The sequence below is a fragment of the Amia ocellicauda genome, chromosome 2 (assembly GCF_036373705.1).
Source record: "Amia ocellicauda isolate fAmiCal2 chromosome 2, fAmiCal2.hap1, whole genome shotgun sequence".
Classification (NCBI taxonomy): domain Eukaryota; kingdom Metazoa; phylum Chordata; class Actinopteri; order Amiiformes; family Amiidae; genus Amia; species Amia ocellicauda.
Window position 1 is genome coordinate 45,304,264 of NC_089851.1, and position 22,963 is coordinate 45,327,226.

The following is a 22,963-nucleotide window of genomic DNA, read 5'->3' on the forward strand; positions in this document are numbered from 1 at the left end:
TTTTGTTATAAGTTACGGATTGTATGCTGGTTTAACAAAAGAGTAGACAATCCATACAGTGCAATTCAAAAAGTTAGAAAATTGAACTAAACGGTACTAGACACAGAAAGAAAGGGGCAGGAACAGTTAGACTGAATTTCGAGATTGTAGTAGGAATAATAATACATTTAAGGATGTCAGAAGGATAACAGGATATAATGGATGAGAAGATATATTAATGTATTGTGGGAACTATGATTTTTAATAACAGACAAAAACATGTAAAAAACACAAATGTAATGATGCCACTCATTAATTATAAATTACAGTTACCTTTCTGCTTATATAAAAGTCAAAATCTACCCTTGCACTGACCTTGCAGTTATTGAACATCAGACATGGTAGAGAAACCTGACAACATAAAATGTACATGCTTGTTTTTAATAAACAAAGATTACTGCAGAAACGTGGAGTAAACCCGGAAGAGTATTAAGAAGTTTGTTAATCTTAAAAAAACATCTGCTTAACCATTCAGAATTAAATGTGTCCAGTTCAACCAATCAGAATTAAATGTGTCCAGTTATGTATTCACTTTTAAAGATGTCCAATGAAACCTATTGGACAGGACTTGGACATCCCTTTTGTAAACCATTTTTTGTTAAAAGGAAGTAAGCAGACAATACAATACAATTACATTCTCTTTCTAAGCACTATTTTATATACAACTGATTTACCTCAACACTCATGTGTACTTTATATATTATTTATATAAAATATGAAGGCATATGTGCCCTGGACATGTATAGTGGATTGCATAAGTATTCACCCCCAAAGACTTTTGCACATTTGATTGTCTTAAAACATGGGATCTAAATGGATTTAATTTGGAATTTGTGCCACTGATCAACACAAAAAAAGTCCATAATGTCAAACAAAAAAATAAAATCTACAAATTGTTATACATTTATTACAAATAATTGGTTGTATACGTATTCACCCAATTTTTTTATGCCACGCCAAAATAAGCTCTGGTGAAACCAATTGTCTCTCGAAGTCACAGAATTAGTTGCATGGAGTCCACCTGGGTGCAATTAAGGTACACTACATGGCCAAAAGTATGTGGACACCTGCTCATCAAACATCTAATTCCAAAATCATAGGCATTAATATGCTGCTATAAGAGCCTCAACTCTTGTGGGAAGGCTTTCCATGAGATGTTGGAACATTGCAGTATTGTCTGTCGGACTGCCAGATGGTGAAGTGTGATTAATCACTCCAGAGAACACGTTTCCACTGCTCCAGGGTCCAATGGTGGTGAGCTTTACACCACTCCAGCTGATGCTTGACATTGTGCATGGTGATCTTAGGCTTGTGTGTGGCTATTCGGCCATGGAAACCCATTTCATGAAGCTCCCGATGAACAGTTCTTGTGCTGGTAGTTCGGTAGTTTGGTAGTATGTGCTTCAACACTTAGCGTTCCCATTCTGTGAGCTTGTGTGGCCTTCCACCTCGCAGCTGTGCTCTTGTTGCTCCTAGATATTTCAATTTCACAATAACAGCACTTACAGTTGGATAGTTTGAGGAACTGACTAGTTTGGAAAGGTGGCCTCCTATGACGTTGCCACATTGAAAGTCAGTGAGCTCTTCAGTACGGACCATTCTACTGCCAATGTTTGTCTATGGAGATTGCATGGCTGTGTCCTTCATTTTATACACCTGTCAGCAATGGGTGAAATTACCAAATCCACTAATTAGAAGGGGTGTCCACATACATTTCATGTTAAATACATCTGTCTCTGGGAGGTCCCTTACTTGGTTAGTGCATTTCCTAACAAAAACTGCGTCATGAAGATGAAGGAATTCCGAGCACATCTGGAATAAAGTTCTTCAAAAGCACCCACCAGGAAGGTTATGCCAACAATTCCAAGGCATTGAATATCCCCCAGAGCACAGTAAATTCCAATATTAAGAAATTGAGAGAATATGGCAAAACTGGGAATCTGTCTAGAACAGGCTGTCCTCAAAAACTGAGTATGCAGGCAACAAGGGCACTAGTCAGAGAGGCCTACAAGAGGCCTATTGCAAATCTAAAGGCATTACATACAGTCTTCCACAGCTGAGCTTCACAAGAAAACACTATAAAATGTGTAAAAAGTCCTTAAGGGTTGAATACTCATGCAATTCTCTGTATTTGCATTAGCTTGTACTGGACACATTTTTTCTTTTTTGAATTGTGCTGTCCTGATCTTGTCTTGTTATTTTTGTAACCTAGCCAAGTGTTGCCGATGTCTTTGTCCTCAGGAGGTGCTCGGCTGCTCTGTGTCATCAGCATTTCTTCGGGAGAACAGACTGAGCAGTGTCTTTTGGAAGGTCTTTGTGAGGTAAAAGTACATAACAGGATCCAAAATTCCGCTGATGCAGGTAAGAGCGGAGGTGACACAATTACCAAAAGCAAGCGAAGCCCGCTGGTTGTCAGTCAGAGTTTTGTTGCAGTATGCACTGATGTATACGAAGCGGTTTATGTGGTAAGGCACAAAAGCGATGAAGAAGTTTGCCAAAATCAGTACGATCATTTGAATGGCCTTTTTCTTTAGCAGCCCCCTCTCCTGGTGTTTGTCCCAGAGTTTACGTATTATTAGTATATAGGAGACCACGATTGTGACCAGAGGGATCGTAAACGCTACTGCGAGAGACCCAACTGCCTTCTTGGAGATGTGTTCTCGGTAAAGCTGTTTGCACAGCGTGACATTGTGTGCTTGTACTGTTTGCTTTGATGTGAGCATCGGTAACATGGTGATGATCAGGACAAGCCACAGAATGACAACAATCACAGTGGCATAGCATGGTTTTCGGAGTCTCAGAGACTGCACAGGGAACACTATGGCCAGGAAGCGGTCGAGGCTGATACATGTCATGAAGTACAGGCTGCAGTACATGTTGAGGTAAAAGAGATAGCCCGCTACACGACACAGTATCTCTCCAAAGGGCCAGTGACCATCCATGAGATGGTAAACGATGCGCATGGGCAGCAGCAACATATAGCACACGTCGGCCACTGCGAGGTTCTTCAGAAACACTGTGGAGACTTTGTTTTTCTTGTGGTGAGCAAACACCCACAAAGCCAACACGTTCCCAGGCACGGCGACAAGGAAAACCAAGATGTAATACCAAGCGAAGATCGAATTTTCCAGGTGTGTTGTTTTGGCATGAAAGCCAAGTTGTTCACTGCTGTTCTTATTCATTATTGCGTCAATCAACCTAAAAAAGGACAACAAACAAAATATAGTATTAATTAATATATGTATATTGTACTACTTTTTCATTAGAAAAGCTAATGCTTATTATAGTCTATATCATAGTAGTTTTGTTTCCCTTGACCTGCTGGTGCATAAATATATTGTCTGGTAGGTAACTCAAAATCTAATTATTCTCTGCCCTCTGACAGGCTGGAGCCTTGGAGTTTACCTCAGTTGATATATCAGTAACTAATAATAACTAACAATTCCTAAATTTCCTGCTGTGGGGGCTTTTGAATGCATGTGTATTGCAGGGTCTAAGTGTGACGTAGTATTAACTTCTCATCATCTACATCCTCCCCCTTTGTCAGGTCCTCCGACACTTCAACCTTGATTTCCACTGCTATGCCGATGACATCCAGATCTACCTCAGCGCCAAATGCCTCCTCAAACCACCTCTGCTTTTAATCTTGCTTCTCTGCAATAAAAACCTGGATGCAGCACAACTTCCTCAAGATCAACAGTGATAAAACCGTACTCCTGGTCATAGACACCAAATCCACCCAAACCATATGAGACACACTGTCAAATCCTCATTCTTCCACCTCCGCAATGTTGCATATGTCAGGTCCTCCCTCTGCCGTCCTGCTGCTGAAGCCCTCATTCATGCATTAATTTCCTCTCGTCTCAATTATTACAACTCATTACTCTCTTGTATCAACTCAAGCTCCCTCCATAAACCCCAAAGGGTCCAAAACTCTGCAGCCCGACTTCTCACCCACACTAACTCCTGGTGGCACATCAACCCTGTCCTTCGTGAAACTCCACTTTCTCCCTGACTCCCAATGCAATGAGTACAAGATCCTCCTTCTGACCTACAGATCCCTCCACCACCTTGCCCTCTTTTACCTTCTTCACCCCTATAAGCACACATGCTCATACGTTCCACCACAGCAGGCCACCATGTCATCCCTAGGTCCAAACTCCAGAGATTCAGTGGTAGGGCTTTCTCAAGGGTTGCTCTTAGGCTCTGGAACTCCCTCCCTTCAATCATCCGTGACTCTGAGTCCTTTACTATCTTTCAGTCCTCCCTAAAAACCCACCACTTTGACAAGGTCTACCTTTAACCCCCTCATTCCCCAAAGCTGTGTCCGCTGCCTACCTGATGACTGACCTCCGGGTCATGAAAGTTGGTGATGAGCAATCAGGTCATAGAAGCATTCCTTGTTTTGACTGGTTTTATGTTTAGGAGAGCTGCACCTCTCGTTATCGAAATTATAAATTATAAAATAATTTTCTTTCAGCTTCCCTGTCTGTGGCGTGTCTGCCAGACTTCCTTTTCCCTTGAATAGTAATGCAAAATAGGCAATATGCAGCAGCAACAACAAGCCACTCCCATCCTCTTCGTGCTTTGATCATCCACACCCTGTGTGCAATCTTTTGTATATATATATTGTAAGGATTTTTATATAACATATTCATATACTAACTGTTGGGGATAATTAAGTTTGGTGGGCATACTGATTATTTAACCTACTGTAACCATGTAACTCATTGTATTGTATTCTTATAGTAGGATTAGCCTTTAACAGAAGTTGCAGAGTTAACATTGTTAAAATATCTCACTGGAGGAAATGTTGCCGTGGCAAGGGAGGCTGAAATTTGTCATTGTTGCAGAAATAATATAATAAATAACATACTTGCGCATAACTATTTCTGTGAAGGTCTAGACAATTGAACTCATGGCCTTCTTGACTCTATCTTGGAAATGTCAAACCGCAAAACTCCCTATATTTATATTATATTTTGAGGAACAGCTTAGAGCTAATAACATAAACAATATACATGCTGCTCTTCAGACAAACCAGAAATAAGATAGAGTACCACGTCATCTACTACTAGGCAAACCGTGCAGCTGTGTCAACTGAAACTCTTGAGTGTGTTATGAATGTTATGACTTATGAGATCGAACACATTTCATGTCTGCCTATCAACTAGATCTGTAATATGTTTGTAATATCTGTATGTACCTGCCCCGGAACTCTTGGCAATCAGACTTCTGACATGTATAAAAGTGTGTGTTGTTGCAAAAATAAACTGAAGACAAACGATCTGGCATTGTTTCGGTGACTTTACTTCCCGGGCTCGTAATGCACTGAAGGGTTCCTACTGTTGCTGTGATAAACTTGGGAAGCGGTCCACATGTACCTGAAGGGTTTTGACTGGCAGTCAAGTTGTACCTTAACAATTGGGGGCTTGTCCGGGATTATACAATCAGGTGAGTAGTCTCTTTACTGTTTTGCCTATGTGCTGAAACCTAAGAACTGCTCCCTGATTGTATCTGTAATTGTGGGTCAGGATTATTATATTTTAGTTCACATCACATGCAATAGTCGGGACCTGAAAGTATTATATATTGTGTGTCTTTATCTGTTATTGGGTGAGTAGGAAGAACAGATGGGAGGCTCGGAAAGCACACCTGCTCCGAGACCTGGGGAAATGCCAGGTGCGATTTATTATGTTACACCGTTTGTTGATGATCTGGCTGGATGGTCAGAGGGCATGAGTCCTCAGGTTATGCCATATGCGAGGGAAGGTAGTTTTGAGGATCTTAATGTCAAGGAGATGCATTGTATGATTTTTGAAGGTTGGGGAGACCCGGACTGGGATTATGATTATATGACAAAATAAAGAGTAAGATTAAAAGTAAGATTAAATTTGCATGGAAAGAGCCTGAAACTATGGATGTATTGCGAAAGCAATTTACCAAATACTTACTCAAGATAGCCGGTAAGAAACAAGATATTACAGGCGCTGTTGGCTGTAAACAGGGAACAGAGGAGCGCACTCCCCTGTTTTATGCCCGTTTTTATAAAACATGGACAGAGGAGTGTCTGCTCCCAATTGACGATGATCAGACTAAAATGACATTTGTCAACACCTTTTTGACAAATTGTAGACCACAAGTGGCCTCTGTCATCAGACTCCACGTACAGGATAAATATACCAAGACTCAGAAGGAATGGAAATTATGACTGTTGGAATTAGAGGACGCAGGTGCTTTTCTGATAGGAAAAGGCAAAACAGCATGTCAGATGTTTCAGCAAGCTGGAACACAACGACAAACCAGACAGAGTGGCGGCACTAGAAAGCCTGGAAAATGTTATTATTGTGGGAAAGATGGACATTGGTCGCGTGAGTGCAGGCAGAGACAAAGGGATCGGAAAAATGGTCAGAATAACCCAGTGTACAGAGGACAAAACTCACAGAATAGAGCACAGGATGGGGTGCCAGGATATACTCCTCCTATTGACCAGAGTATCCTTCCCCAATAGGGGTGCCCACAGAGCATCGAGCTATCTTTATCGCTACTGCAACTGTCCATGCCTGTACAATCAGAGTATGATTTGCCTTTATTGAATTTGGAGTTAAACGGTGTAATCACTGCCTTCTTAGTAGACACAGGGGCTACTCTTTCCTCCTTATGTAACGGATATTCTGGACAATTGTTAACTAGCCCCCATCGCTCTGTGGGAATAACGGGGGTCTCCTCTGAATGTTATGAAACTCAGACTTTAACTGTAACTTGTAGTTTAGACCCTGCCATTAGATTTGAACATGCATTTGTGGTGCCGCCTCAATGTCCCTATAATCTGTTGGGAAGAGATCTGTTAATCAAAATGGGTCTCTCGGTCTGTTTTGATGGACCTAGAATTTCTGTTACTACTAAGCATATTTCTATGTTCTTCACCACTCCTGTATCCACTGCCACTCGATCATGGATGAGCAGAGTCCCTGAAAATGTATGGGCACAGCACAAAGATGAAGTCAGATTAGTGGATGTGGAACCTTACAAAGCTATGCTGAAAACTCAAGAGCCAGTGTACGTAAAGCAGTATCCCATGTCGCAGGAAAAGGTTGAGGCTATAGACGGTCTACTGTACTCCCTTATGCAACAGGGAGTGATTGTGCCGACCGTTTCACGGTACAACACGCCGGTGAACCCAGTTAAGAAAGCCTCAGGTGGTTGGCGCTTTACTCAGGACTTAAGGCAAATTAATTAATTGGTTTCACCTGTGGCGCCTGTGGTCCCCGATGTGCCGTCACTGATTACTTCCATACCACATAACCACACACATTTTTCAGTCATAGACTTATGCTCTGCCGGTGCACCCTGATACGCGGCCACTGTTTGCATTCACACATAGGGGAAACAATATACTTGAACACGTTTGCCTCAGGGGTATGTGGACTCGCCTGCTGTTTTTTCTGCTGTCGTGTGTAATGCCCTAAAAGACTTGTTGCTACCTGATGGCAGTGTGGTTTTACAATACACTGATGATTTGTTGGTCTCGGCTGAATCTGAAGAGACTTGCATAGATGCCTCCGTTGCACTGCTTAAACATCTGGAGAAAAAGGGTTTCAAGGTTGCTAAAGCGAAAATGCAGTTTGCGCAGGAAACTGTTAACTATCTGGGTTTTGTACTGTCACAGGGAAAAAGAGCCTTGGCCCCCTCCTGCATGCACGCTGTGGAGACATTGATGTTTCCCAGGACCGTGACTCAGCTGTTGTCCTTCTTGGGATTAATTAACTATTGCAGACACTGGATTCCTGATTGTTCCACATATGACAAAATTCTGAGGAAATGTATTGACTCTGAACATAACACTGTGCTTCCCACACCTGATGGAGAGGCAGTTTTTTGTCATCTCAAACAGGCAATCTCTTCGGCACCAGCACTGGGTCTTCCGAACTACCAACTCTCGTTCCACCTGTACGTTACCGAAGGAGGAGGAACTGCTGCTGCTGTACTTGCTCAAGATCACGGTGGCCTAATGAGACCCTGTGCCTTCCTGTCCAAAACCTTGGATGCTGTTGCCTGCGGACTACCCCGGTGTTTGCGAGCGGTGGCTGCCAGCACGTTGATGGTGATTGATGCTGAGAAGCTGGTCCTATCACACCCACTCATTCTACACACACCACATCAAGTAACACACATTCTGACAAACATGCAGACACAACACATGACAGCACAAAGGCGATCAGGGTATGAAACGATCTTGTGTTCCACTGAAAATCTGGAAATTAATTGCCCGTACTACTGGAATTAGGTCCAATTTGCAAGAAACCCCACTCTCACAGGGGAGGGTGCTGTATGTGGATGGGTCCTGCTCTAAACCCAGTGACAGTGTGACGCTTTGTGGTTATGCTGTTTGTACATTACAGGAGGTGGTGGAAGCGTATGCTCTCCCTTTCAGTTCTGCTCAAGCAGCTGAGCTATTCGCTCTGACGAGAGCCTGTCTCTTGTCAGAAGGGGAGGATGTGACTATCTACACCAATAGTCGATATGCTTTTGGGGTTGCACATGATTTCGGCAGGATCTGGCAGACGAGGGGTTTCACTGCAGCTAATGGTAAGGGGATAGCTAACGCTTCCCTGGTTGAATCTTTAATTCAAGCCTGCAGTAAACCACATAAACTTGCTATAGTCAAAACCAAAGGTCATAGCACATTAGACACTGAGGAAGCACAGGGAAACAAGAGGGCTGACGACGCTGCTAAAGCGGCGGCCATCACACAAAGTTTTTTTCCCCATGACCCTCCTTTACAGTCTAACACACAGGTGGTTTCTTCTTGCCTCTTTGCCTCTGCCTTACTGCCACGAGATAATGATTTGTTTCATATGCAACAATGCGCGGGGGTAAAGGACTTAGCTTTTTGGAAAGCTGCGGGGTGTAGATCCGACGACAATGGTTTGTTGCATGATCAAGAGGGCCGACTGGCTCTCCCTACTTCTGTGTTACCATTTTTGGTTCATGATCTGCATGGAGTAACGCACAGGGACAGGAGATCAGTTGAACGGGAAATACAGACTAAATATTGCATATATCATTCGCGAGATATCACCAGGCAATTGTTGCAGAGTTGTCTTACGCAAGACATAATCCTCAGGGCTCTAAGGATACTCATCAGGCGTTGGTTTATCCAGACGCTCCTTTTCTGCAGTGGCAGGTTGACTTTACCCACATGGAGCCTCGAGGGCCTTTGAAGTACTTATTAGTACTGGTGGACCCTTTCAGTAAATGGGTTGAGGCTTTCCCTCACTCCAAGGAAAACGCCCAGACAGTGGTAAAGATTTTGGCAAAATAAATTATTCCCCATTATGGCATCCCTGTAGGTATAGACAGTGATCAAGGAACCCCTTTCACCTCCAAGGTGACCTCTGCACTGATTAAATATTTGAACATTGATTGGAAATTCGACATTCCTTACCACCCTCAGTCTTCTGGGGTCATGGAAAGAATGAACCAAACCATCAAGAAAAAACTAACCAAGGCTATGGCTGAAAAAGCAACAAAGGATTGGGTCACGCTTCTGCCTATGGTGTTGGCTGAAATATGCCTTTCTCCCAGTAGAACTACTGGAGTCTCACCGTTCGAGGCAGTGTTTGGTGTTCCCTTCCCCACCCCGTGGGTAAGGAAGCAGGGACGGGGCCCTGCGCCTAACCCTGATCTCTCTGTGTTACGGGCAGAATATGCGCTCTTGCTAGCTGACAAATTGGCATCGATACATGAAAAAATCGCTCACACTTTACCAGGAAATAGTGGTCTTTCTACTCATCCATATGTGGTTGGGGATAAAGTGCTAATTAAAACCTTGAATCCTAGGAAGCTGGGGGACGCGGCTTACAGCCCACCCTGCGAGGTGATGGCTGTGACTCGAACTGCTGTTTTAACTGATCTTTTCCCACAATGGATACATGCATCCAGGGTGAAACATGCGCCTGATAACTTTGTCTGAAGTTTTCTCCTTCCAGGTGGCATATCCTGTTCCTCCTGCTCTGCTGCCTGAGCTACAGATTCGATGGCTTGCCCACAACTTCACCTTCTCGTGCCCAGCTGGGGGAACTCTTCCCTTTTCACAAGAGTAACTTATTCTGGAAATATGCTCATGACATCACGAGACAGAATGCAGGAGACGTCCCATGTTATGTGTGTGCTTTAATGCCACATGGTGCCAATTTACCTTTTACACTTAACGTCTTGACATCAGATGAAAATGAGATGTATTGTTTAATGTTGGCTAGTATTTTGGATCCTGGTAGTCTTTTTAATTCTTTATGTGCTTCCTACCACATTGATATAAGTGACTCCGGTCCTAGGCTGTTTGTACAACCTGTTCAGCTTCCTCCATTATCCCCTGGTAAACCTTTCTTCTCACTCTGCTGGTCCAGAGCAGATGCTTGGGGTATCAATAATGGTCTTGGTAACTTACCCCCAGCTATGTGTAAACACATGCACACACCCCCTTCACCCTGTAACATCTCTCTGATTCATCAAACGCCTAGCTTCATAAGCATAGTGAACTAACCTGTGATGATAGAAAACCATCCTGTAACATACCCTTTCCACTCTGGGGTACATTCATGGTGAAAGATTGGTATTGGGTTTGTGGTAATAAAGCTTATTCCCACTTACACTACGATTGGGTCGGAACTTGTGCCTTCACACGGCCGACTGACGGGCTCTATATTTTGGTTAAAGGTCAGCTCCCCTCCATGAGGAGACAAAAATGAGAGTCAACCCTCCTTAATCAGCAAAGCATAGACTCCTCTATTCCGGAAGAGCACAGACTAACCTCCAGAGCGCAACGTTTCTGGACTGCTATGATCTCCCCCGTTGGTGTGGCTCAGCAGTGGAATATTATGGAACATGTACATTATAGACATGCACAGTTTACCGATGAAACAATCATGGCACTAGAAGCCTAGAACTACCTATGTGCTTATAAGACTCTGTACATTAATCCAGTGATTGGATACTTCCAGGAAAGCAAGAGTAAGTGTATTTATTCTGTTACAATCAAACCAAGATGTTAGGGCCATATAACCTTATTGTGAAGTGTTACTGAAAGTGCAATTACTGTTCAGCCAATATGTTTCTGGATGGAGACATGCCAAGCCATTTTGATTAATAGATTTTACAATATATTGTTGATAGATTGTTTCCCTTTTTTGGCTTAACAATATTTTAAGGAAAAATCATTCCTACTTAAAAAAAAAAAACACTTGACTTTCTTGCTCCAGAAGTCTAATCTGGTTGAAATAGAACCCAAGGGATTTTTACATTATTTTGGAAAAATAGAGACTAATTGAGACTGTGTACCTGTGTACCAGAATTGTCTGTTTCCTTTCCCACTCATGTCTCAAAAAGGAGCAAGAACTTAAAATGAATTCGCTCTTCGCTGGCTGTTGATCACATTTGAGGCCACTGTGCTGCTAAAGCAGATGTGCTCTGTGAGCTGTGGGGAGCTGCTTTAAATTGCTGCACTCAGCTGTTCTTGGACAAGTCAGGGACACATACTGACCTTCAGGCAGCATTGGCGTCTCAGAGCAGGACTGTGACAGCAGAGGTTAAAGCAGTGGGATGTATATGCTGTGTTTGTTTTTCTAAAACAGCATTCCTAGACACAGCACAACAACAGCTATAACTTAACACAATACCTGCTGTCTGAGAAGACTTGCTGGGACACAGAGGGGGAGACAGAAGGGACACAGAGGGGAATGTGGATGTGGGGAGGAGGGAAGTAGCAGCCCAGACTCTTGCTGAAGAATCATGACTTGAGGTTGTATGCTTTTTGATATCAGCTGAATGTATAACAAGAACCACAACAATATATACATATAGAAGAGTGAAGCAGTGGGCAGAGAGAGACGATGCCTATCGGTTTCGATCTCACATCATCGTTGAAATATTGATACTTCCCTATGTGGTGATTTTCCCATTGTCTAGCCAACCGATAAAACAAACAAAACTACCACACAATGCTTGTGCTGTTATTTTCAAATTGATTATTCAAATTATTACCATTATAATTATTAATAATAATAATTAAATATACCATGGTAAAACGTAATACTAATTATTATTAACAGATGTCATTATCCAGTTATAATTTATGTAAGAAGCATTTTAAAGCATTACAAAAGTGCAGTAATACAGTCCATACAATTTAAGCATTACAAAAGTGCAGTAGTACAATCAATACAAAATACAATAAGTACACATCCTAGTACAATAAGGTAACAAGTGCAGTGCAGTACAGTACAGTTGCAAGTACAATTGAGTCCCAGCTATGTGCTAAAGGTAGGGGGGCATAGGAGAAGTCGCAGTAACACAATAGAAGTGCTAACGATACATAAGTACACAGCAGCATAATGAAGCAGAGTTTAAAGTGCAAAATAGCAAGAGAGCTGGGCAGCCCAGGATATCAGTCTGCTGTATTACAGGTACAGTCTGAACAGGTGTGTCTTGAGTAATTGCCAGAAGGTGGTCAGGGAATATGCAGATCTGACAGTGGTAAGGTTGTAAACCATGTTTAAGTATAGTTAATACTGATTTAACTGTTCTTCTTTTCCTACCTGTGTTAACTAACAGTTATTGGACCTGCTTATCTGTCTGAATACTGAAACCAATAAGCTGAATTAAAATAAAGAAACGAAAACCATTAAATACCCTCACTGCAAAGACTGACTGGGAATTATACCACGGTAAAAGGCTAAGCAAAGTCCAACCCCAAGCCAAAAGAGCATTTTCAATGCTCAGTTAGTTTGAAGGTTTTTTAATTTCTGTGGTACATCTGCCCCTATATGGTTAGTGTCAGAGCTTGTGCTTGTTTTGAAGTTTCTGAAATGTATCATTTTAGGATTGCGCTAACAAAGCAATTAGCTGTTGTCAGAAAAATTTTCTTGACACTTGCTTTGAAAAAAGAAACAGAAAGAAACCTCATTAATCACAGTCATAGACCAGAGTTTTTGTTACAGATCAAAGCCAGGCAGTGTCACTGACTCTCAGTCACCCACTGACAAGTGTATCATATTAACACATCTTTGATTGTGGAGCAAATTAAATGTCAAATGTAAACAGGTATACATCACAAATTGTATACCAGAGACCAAGGAGAAAAGAAGGAGATACTGTATTTCCTTTTACAGAAAGAGTGCCCATAAGAGCAGGCCATAACATCTATAGCAGAAAGATTCGGACACGATTAAAACTTTATACAATTAGCCTTCTAGTTTAAAGTGCTACCTGGTAGGAACTGCAATGCTTTGTCCAGAAGAAAGCAGTTCTATCTGGTAACAGTAATGCAGTTTTCGTAATGGACAGCAAAGCAAAATTAATATATATGTGATGTGTCTATGATGTGTCGGGACAGAAAGCACATTTAATTTCATCCTCTTACACCAATCTAGTTGTAGTCACTTGAATTGATGTACTTAATGGTTATATGGTGTCTCTGTTTTACTTATGGGAAGAAAATGGAAATGGAAGTGGTGGATTATGACACATTATTGTCGCGTTATCTTTGGGCAGCTAGCCTTGAATGAAAGAAAGAAATGACTCAATGATCTACCTATTTTGCTGCATGCGAAATTGGACTACTACTTCTACTAAAATGTATAACCAACTCGGAATAAAATACCTACACATCAATAACGCCAATCAAAATAATATTAATAATAATCCTGACAATGATTAAACCATTAAAAAAGCACTTTCACTGAAACCCTATTATACATCCTCATTCAATCTGCATGTTTAAGGCAAACATAATTTTAAAATAAGAAAAGCAGAGATATTTATATATATATGTAAAGATTTTTTACTGTCAGATATACTTTTCAGTCACAAAAAACAGTACCTGCTCTTCTTCTATAGTCCACTGCAGAAATCTCCACTCACCTTTCCTCCTGACAACTCCCTCTGCCTCTCCGTCTCTCACTCTCAATACCAGCGTAGTCTGTGTTCTTAAGTTGCAAACCAAGAATAAGTAGGCAGCATTAATAATCATAACAGGAATACAATATTCACTGCCATCTTCAGACAGATTTTAATATGAAATAATTTAATTAGAAACGGTGTCAGCATGTCATGTAAAAATATTTTTTGCAGAACTTGCTAACTTTCATATCTCACATCTCTCTTCTCACACTTCAGTGTAGAATAGCACATTTGGTTAGAAAAGGAAGTGACGTGATATTTTCAGAGCTGGTTATTCTAGGTTTGTTTCTTAAAGTATGAAGGTACTGGAGTGTAACCACAACAAATGTCACATCCCACACACTTTCTGCTGTAGTGATCCATAGGAGTCCAGAGTTGCACAGCAAACAGCAGCAAACAATTGAAAAAACACAAACCATGACATGTGTGGAGCTCCCACAAAAGTGTGAAGACCTGCACACAAGTTCATAATGAGACAATAACACAGTCGCCCACACCCCTCTCCTGAAACCATTTAATTTCATGCAAAGTCGTGCAAACAGGAAATGGAGAGATCCAAGTTCCCAATGTGAAAAATTGGGAGGGGTGTAATAGGCTTTTAATGTGATGGGTGTGTAGTATAGTCTAGAGGTGTTTGGTTACTTAAACAAGTTCCTGGGTTTATTTTTATGTTCCACCTGAACAGTGGTTTTTAATTTGGAAACCAGCCTCTGCAAAATGCTTTCCGGTTTAATTAAAGACAGGTTGTCAAAACCTGAAGGAGGGTTTCCGTTTGAATTCCTCTGTATGTGACACAAAGGGCTCCCTCTGAACTAGTGTACAGCTGCGAGGTTTACATAAGCGTTACATACATTTTCAGAAACAAGCAAACAAGAAAACAAAATAGCCAGCTGAAATCAGAAAACATCTCTGTCATGCACGGTATGTTTTTTTATTTTTAAGTTTAACAGAAATCGCATTAGCGACTATGGCACCAAACACAGGCTGATCTAGCTATACACATCTTTGTCAAATGTATTGTTTTAAATGTAAGTGACTAATAATGCCTTCCCCCAATTCTGTGATCTGAACACTTCTTCCAATAAAAGAATACACCCAAGACGCAAACCTGTGCAGACTGACAAGACATCAATAGTATTCAAAAAGAACTACACCTCCAGACCTGGATGTTGACTAGGTGTTAAGTCTGAATAAAATGAAAGAAATTCAGGAGGTGGGGGGTTTGTGTGTGTGTAACTTTCAAAGGAAATGAAAATATTCCCAATGAATATCATAGATAAATTAGGGTTTTGCGTCATTTCAAATAAACACAAGTTTAAAACTGAATTTCCCTAAACATTTTGACTCTTAGTGCCAAAATTTAAACAATTTGCAGAAATGAACACTTACTAAATCAATGAGCAACCTGTTTTGAATAAGGCCAGTGTGTTCATTAAACTAAGTAGCACACTTCTCCCAGTAAACAAAATCAATACAAACGAGTGCTTGTGTTGCTATAATGCAAATTCCCAGGTTCCATGAGGCTGTTCCCTTCCTACTCATTTGTTAAAGGACTTGAGCCAGAAGTGCTTCAGTGTGATGTTAGTGTTTGCTGACAGGATGCGTGTGGAATGAAGGTGTTTTGTATAACTGGATAAAGCATCTGACTGGCCAGTAAAGCAGTTGTCTTGTTGCAGCAGCTGAGCAGCTCCCTGGTCTCAAGGGAACCCTAAAGACCAGCGTTTAATAATGTCTGACAAGGCCTGGCACAGTAAGGAAGGGCAGAGTTGTAGTGATGTCAACTGCCTGGGTGGAATATGTACTGAAATGAGAATGCCGAGTCCTTTGAGGGAATTATTGAAACCGAGAGCACACTAGTTCAAGATTACCTTAACAAAAGATATTCATCATTCAACATTATTATTATTTAGTTGTTTAGCAAACTCCTCTTGACAACTTTTTTTTTTTTTCAAACGAACCCTAATATACAATGTTCTATTTACAACAACGTTACAAAGACAAAAGAAAATAAATCGACACCTTACAGAGCATAACGTATGAGTGTCAGAGCAGCTGCTGTCGAGAGGCATCGAAGGGTGCCAAGGCAGTGCAATTAGCATCTGGTTAAGTTCCTCTCTCTCACTGTTTTATCCCAAGTTCCACTGAAGAGTGGCTGTCTGGTAAATAAAACCACAAACCCAAGAACATCTGACACCTGGCAAATGAAAAGCTGCCCTCTCTCAGTTCTCGGGGAAAGCTACCAACATCAGCAAAATAGGACAAACCGCTTCTAAATACAGGGGCTTACTCTAATCTCGCGCATTCAAAATGTGGAGCTCAAGTGCACCATCTACACACCGATCTCGAGCCATGCTGCACATGATGTTGTGTATTCCTCTAAGCTGTGCCACTACGAAGACAAATAGAAGACAGAAAGTCCCCCCCCACGCTGTCAACAAACCATAAACACAAGAGATGCTTGACAGCAGCCAATCATGGTGATACAGCCTGCTAACACTGTGTGTTGGCTGTGAGCAGCAAGGGCAGCTGCTAACACACACACAGTCTGTGAGATGTGTTTGTTTTTATAGTGCTCAGTGTTGTGGCTGTTGTATTGTGTATGGTTCCAGTGTGGGAGAGTATGAAATACAGAGGGCTTTGTTCCTTTTTTTTTTTTGTGCAAATCCCTGAAACTGACATCACTGTAAGCAAGGTAAAATCCATGTACTTGTGAAACACATAGCACTGCCTGTTTTGGACTGCCCTCTTGTGGAGAAGAAAACTACAATCCATTCAGTATATGACTAGTTTATCCTGTTTGATTGTCTTGATCAGCTGTACCTGTACAAAGCCAGGTTGTCTCTCAAATGGGCCCTTGCCCTTCAAACAGCCTACAGCATTTCTGTAAGTATGTATGATACAGAAAGCTACAGAATGTGTCAGACACATGACACTGAAGGTATCCACCACAATTATCTTTTCACAACACCTATGTCTTTGAGATAGTTAAGTCTCCCGAGCTGAGTCTTTTTAGTGTTTCAGGTATAGTTGCCCACTAAGAATCCTCCAGGGCAATTATAGTTTTGTAATGGCCACAATGAGCTTCAATCCCAAATGGTTCCATTGGGAACAAATCCTGTGCTTTGGAAATAATACGATTACTCTGATGCAATATCTGAACACTGATGGAATACTGCAGTAACAGATGGGTTCTTGGGGTGTATCTCACAGAATAGGCATGACTCTTGGGTTTGGCGTGTGAGGGATCGATGTGCTCTTCACAGAACGGGCGGGACTACGACATGATCCAGAGCTTTCTTTTGGAACCCTGTTGACGGTTTTAGAGTGCTGCCACAGAACAAATGTGTGGCTAATTTGTTTTATGCTCCGGCTGATTTGCTGACTGTCGGAAACCAGCTTGCCTCCCTGTCCTTCCTCCATAATGACCCTGGGCTGTACAGCGATTCACATAGCAGGCTATTGATCAGATCGATGGCTTTGTTACTCTTGTGTCACATTAAAGCTAGACCTTGACACCATTCCATAACTGCTCATGCATCCCCAACCAGTGATGTCAATAAAACACGTTATTTCCCCAAAGATATTTTTAGGTCTTGATTAGTGTCTTATCAGAACCTGACTGTATACGATACCACGAGTTTATGGAGTCTGGGTGAGTGAACAGGAGTTCGCAGTACCAGTTAAAGCAATAAAAAGGTTGCTTTTTGAATTAGCTTAGATTGAATGAAACTACTGTACTACAGCTATTGTTTTTAAATTAGGGGGCATGATGGGGTGGGTTTGGTTTCCTTTTCTCATTTACATATTAAGAATGCATTAGGAAACAAATGTAATAATTTGATTACTACAACAAAATTAGAACCATAATGTTGCATTTCAGATCATCATTTCGGTAAATAGTAAGTAAATGTTGGCTTAATCTGACAGACACAACAATCTTTGAATTCAAGCCCTTATGAAAAATGGGAATAGCTGCCTTGTAGCTGAATTCAAGAAAGTGGAAGAGTTCAGAACAGTTGTTCTATATACCTCCTGCTTAACATTATCTTCAGGTGAGCTATTGGTACTGATGATCCCTCTTGGTCCTTCACCGTTGAGTTTTGCTTTTGACCCGGTGGCTAGACCCCTTCCAGAAACCACAGCTTTGGCATCTGTTGTAGTTAATGTACCATAGAGACAACCTGAGATTAACTAGACTCTATATGTCTGTCAGTAAATTAAACATGCTACATATTCATGTGGTTGTTATTATTGGTGGTGGTGTCTTCTTTTCCTCTAAAAATGTTTACACATCTGACGCATTATTGTTGCACATTTACAATTTGGATTCAGCTGGTTTTAAAGCATTAACCCACAGACACTATTCAGAGCAGCAGTGTCTGCTGATAATAGAAACGGCTGGAATATGTTTACACCATGGGTTTAAATGGGATTTCTTTCTTTCTCTGTGATCAAAATAATGATCTATCTGGAGATTCCTGCAGTTCAGCATGACAAAAAAAAAGTATGGAAGACTTGCAGCCATAATAATTCAGACAAGGCTAGACTTGTAGAACAGAGAAGCTTACCGTTTGACTGGCTTCTCTCACTAGGAGCATTGATGTGGTTTGAGCAGACACAGTTGCGTATGTAGAGTGTGTGATCAGAGCACCAGTTTAGATTGGAACCGTCAGCTCAGCTCCACCTTTGTGTTTCTCACAGCCACACCAGCAGAGTGGCACAGCTGTCATGCCAGCAGACCAGCACCACTCATCAAGTTCAGAGGGATGACATCTGAGTGACAAGCTCCCAAGCCCTTATTTACATATTTTTGAATAATTCGAAATTTCCACCACACCCACACAATATTGGTGGTCATAAACTATGTGTGAAAGAATCATTGTCTTTTACTGTTATAATGTACACCAAACTCTACACAAATGTATTAACTATGAGCAAAACCTGTTGCACTGTAATAACTCTATTGTCAAATCTCACTTTCTTAAGTGTCCATATACCTTTGTTTTACACAGGGATGGTGTAAATGGCACTGGTATCTGTTGAGGCATAATTCTGCCTTGGGCTATGAGTCACTTCCTATAAATGAAGTCTGTTAGTTGCTTACTTATACTTTATTTTTGTGTTGCTGCTATAGGGTCTTCACATTTTCCTCCCACTTGTTGAGTTTTACTTGTTTCACTTGATGTCTTTATCAGAGCCCTCCCGCTGCTTCCTCTAAATTCACAATGTGGCTGTGGACGTAGTTGCTAGGACACTAGTAGGAATTCCCTACAGAGGTTAGTGTAAGTATTATCAGAAAACCCAATTGTGCCCTGTGTCCTTTCCTAAAGCAGCGGCTCTCTGCTGTTTTTTGTTCCAGCTAAGCTCTCAATTACTTAACTGATCCCTGAACTGAACTCATAATTGCACTATTCCGAGCTTTGTAAGTATCTCAAACAGTTGTGGAAATATATAATTAATTTAATTCTTAAAATGTTATAAGCTAAACACTTTGAAAAGTGAAATTAAGCACATTTGAGCTCAGCTGAAATACATATCAGTGGTATAGAGGGGCCCCCAGGAGTCTCAATCTAAACTATGTTGGCCTTGTTTTCTGTGCCTCTAACTGTCGGAATACCTTGAGAGCCAAGCTGGGTGGATCACAGTGGAGCCTATGGATATGAATCAGACCTGTGTGCTTCTTTACTGCAGTGAAAAGAACCCATCAATGATAACGTCAATCAGTCAGTCACTAAGCAAGTCAGTCACTAAGTTAGTCAGTTAGTCAGTTTTGTTTTTAGTCTAGAAGTCAGTGAGTCATTCGGCAAGTCAGTTGGTAAGTAAATGACTCCTGGGCTTGAGGCAAAACTGTGTCCGGCAGTTGGAGTGCCAATGAACAGAACAAGTAAGCATCATTCAGACTTGTAGTTCAGTCCTGCTCGGTCAACCACCAAGTCTTCAAGTGCCTCAGGAGCTGCAGTGATTTAGCTGTGTGAAATGCATAAATGCGCTGAATCTGGATATGGTAATTCCGAGTAATTCCTTTTGCTTCATCTTTGAAACGTAACTTTTCAGTTGAAGTCATTTCCTGGTTGTTTTTAATCACCTGGTTATGTCCTGCTGTGCTTTCTGCTGTAAAGGATGTTGGCTTCTCAACATCCAGTCATTGTCAGCTCGTACTACTCACCTGACAGAAATAAAATGAGTCGTAACAACTAGAAACAGTATTTGTTTCCCCCATGTCTTTATTTTTTAAACTCTTAGTGACCAGGTTAGACTATTGTTTTGCCCGTTATGGTGAGTACATGTATCTGCACCAGATGCCTCATGAAAAAGTCTAGAAGGTAACTGTCCGCAGTTAAAACCCAACAGTAGTTGATTGTTGTAATCGAATCGAATCTGCGACTACACACACCAGGACCTAATTGCATGCTTTAAAAGCCCAACCTTCAACGCAAATCTGTCGCTTCAGGGAATTACTTAATGGAGATTTTCTTTGACACAAGCCCTAGTATTAAGCATAAAACAATGGAGTCATCTTCCTCTTTGCTTGGTCTAAGTGTCTTGCCTCTTCCTCTCTCGATTTTGATGTGGGGATTGGGTCCCAGGCTTCTCTTTTTGCTCTCAGGGTATTATTTTTTTTAAATCTGTAATCAGGAAAAATCACAACATTATAGCATCCAACTGGTGACCCCCTTCCACTCTATGCACAGACCCACACAGGACAGAAACACTCTATATAATCTATATAAGGCATTCTAGTAAAGCAACATTTACTTGCCTTTCACAGAATCATTGTCTCAGATTAGGCATTCCACACAGGAAGGCATTCATTGCTTCAGATGCCTTCACACCCTCAAGTGTGAAGATCTGTCATAACAATGAGTAAAAGGGCCTTCAGAAGTGTCAGCCGTGAACTCGTCGACCGTATCCATTTCAAGTGTCAGACTGCTTTGTCTTCAAAGGACCCTGCGCTCTCTCTTTGAGCGCCCCAGCTGAATACTCTTTGTGCGCCTTTCTCCAGTGCGATATCAAAACGTGTCTGGTGATAATCTCTGCCAGGTACATGCTGTTGATTCTATTGTCCCGCACACCACCCTCAAATCTATATCCTTTCTTTCAAAATGGCTTTTTGACTCGATTGATTTATTTTAGCGGGCCACACAATTTGCCCAGCCGTGACTGGGTAAAGAGATTGGATTCTTCTTATGACAGAACAAGCTATCAGGGATGGAGACAGATAGTCAAAGACTTGCTTTTAAAGCACATTAATTTACCTCTTGCTATTTTGCAGTTGGAGAATTTCACAGCAATTTCCACATGCTTTCGTAAAATCTTTAAGCCTATACAGACTTTGCAGTGCACAATATGCGTTGCTGGACACAAGGGAAATATCAACACTGTCAGAGATTAATGTGCCATTCAGGAGACAGCCATTATCATAATACTGAAGTCTGAAGTCGGTATGACAGTGCCAGGTCTTACAGCATTACAGTGCTGCCGAGCTCTGCTCTAGTAATGGCATTCAGGAAAGATCGGTGCCCTGGCTCCATGCATTTTTATTCATCGAACAATCACAGGCAGTGACTCCCTCTGTGAGCGAACTGCTGTCTGCAGAAGCGATGAGTAATAATTTGCTTTTTATTTTTTCTCCATGGTACATCTCAGCTGTATTTTTCTTCTCAAAGGTGATGCACATTTTCTTTGTGTCCCTGGCACTCGGATTCAGTCTGTTGTAAATAAAAACAAATGTGCTACAAGGGAAGAACTGGCGTGGAGCTTCAGGAGCTGGGAAATGACCATGTGCACCTCCGGGAAATGAGCGAGAGGCTCTGTGCGGCACAGGGGACCTGTTTGTTGGTGCTTCTATGCTTCCTTTCATTTGTAATTAACACTTTCAAAAGTACTAGGACCCAATAATGGAAATATAGCGAGAGAAAACAAGTTAAAATTAGCTGAATTACCATTGTATGCGATTCTATTGTGAAGTAACCTGCTGTGTCAAAACAGTATTTTCCTGGAATGTATCCGTTGTATGTATAATGTAACTGCCTACCTCAGCCTTGTGGAAATAACACTTCTTTCAGCAGGTGAATGACCATGTAATGTTTTACTAAGAGATCATTAGAGATTCTTCAGTGGAGCTGCAGGCTCTCCCATTACCTTGGATACAAATATATTCTCGGCTGTGCTGGGCTGGAATTGTCATTGTGTTACCAACATCTAGCGCAGAGAGACATTACAGTGTCTAAATAATATATGAAATAAATAATAGATTTTAAAACTGATTTTACCGTGACCTCGTGACCTCAAATGAAGTATTCAACTGAATTCAACTGATATATTATCCAGTAAACGTTTTACAGATTTGTTTTGTAAAGTGACATTAAAGGAGGGAGGGAACATTCATTCATTAGGTGATATTGTGTTGTTCTTCTTACAGCCAGTAACAACAGTGAATCATGTCACCCACAGACATAAGGCAACTCTGAAGCTCTTCAATAGGATTGGGTCAGCAAGCCTGAAAATGAAAATGAACAGACACAGCATTGGTTTACCAGCATCAGCAAACTCTCCGAGTCATAGTCATAGGAAAACACCAGAGCTCCCACAGTCCACCACACCAAAAACACTGGCCCATTTACCGGTGCATATGGGGTTGCAGTATTCACAGAAAGAGCCAGAACAATTCTGAATTGGGGATCAGCTGAAGTCAAACAGAATAACAACAAAGATGCATTCAGCAGTATGTTTAAAAAGTTTGTTGATGATCCAGTGTGTTTCTGTGCACTGTGAAGAAATACCTACATATACATTTTACTGCTACACAAGATAGACTCACTCATTGTGTGTTCGAGAGAGAGAGAGAGAGAGAAAGAAAGAAAGAAGTCTTAAAAACAGTGTCATTGTTTCACACTCCCTTTCTGATAACAAAACGTCTAGACATGTAAAGGAATTCCCAGGTCAGACATCTGTATGCAAGGTC

General features: G+C 41.4%; 1 protein-coding gene across 1 annotated transcript; it reads right to left on the minus strand.

Moving 5' to 3' along the window:
- Positions 1-222: 222 nt before the first annotated feature.
- On the minus strand, positions 223-14,178 carry LOC136771812 (uracil nucleotide/cysteinyl leukotriene receptor). The gene is made up of 2 exons (XM_066724341.1): positions 13,960-14,178; positions 223-3,237 (listed from the first exon to the last, which is right to left on the minus strand). Exon 2 carries the CDS (start codon positions 3,219-3,221, stop codon positions 2,277-2,279), a length of 945 nt encoding a protein of 314 aa, XP_066580438.1. The 5' UTR covers positions 3,222-3,237; positions 13,960-14,178; the 3' UTR covers positions 223-2,276.
- Between the last annotated feature and the right edge of the window lie 8,785 nt (positions 14,179-22,963).

Excerpts from the sequence above, each read along its gene's own strand:
- LOC136771812 (XM_066724341.1), bottom strand. The coding sequence starts at position 3,221 with ATGAATAAGAACAGCAGTGAACAACTTGGCTTTCATGCCAAAACAACA.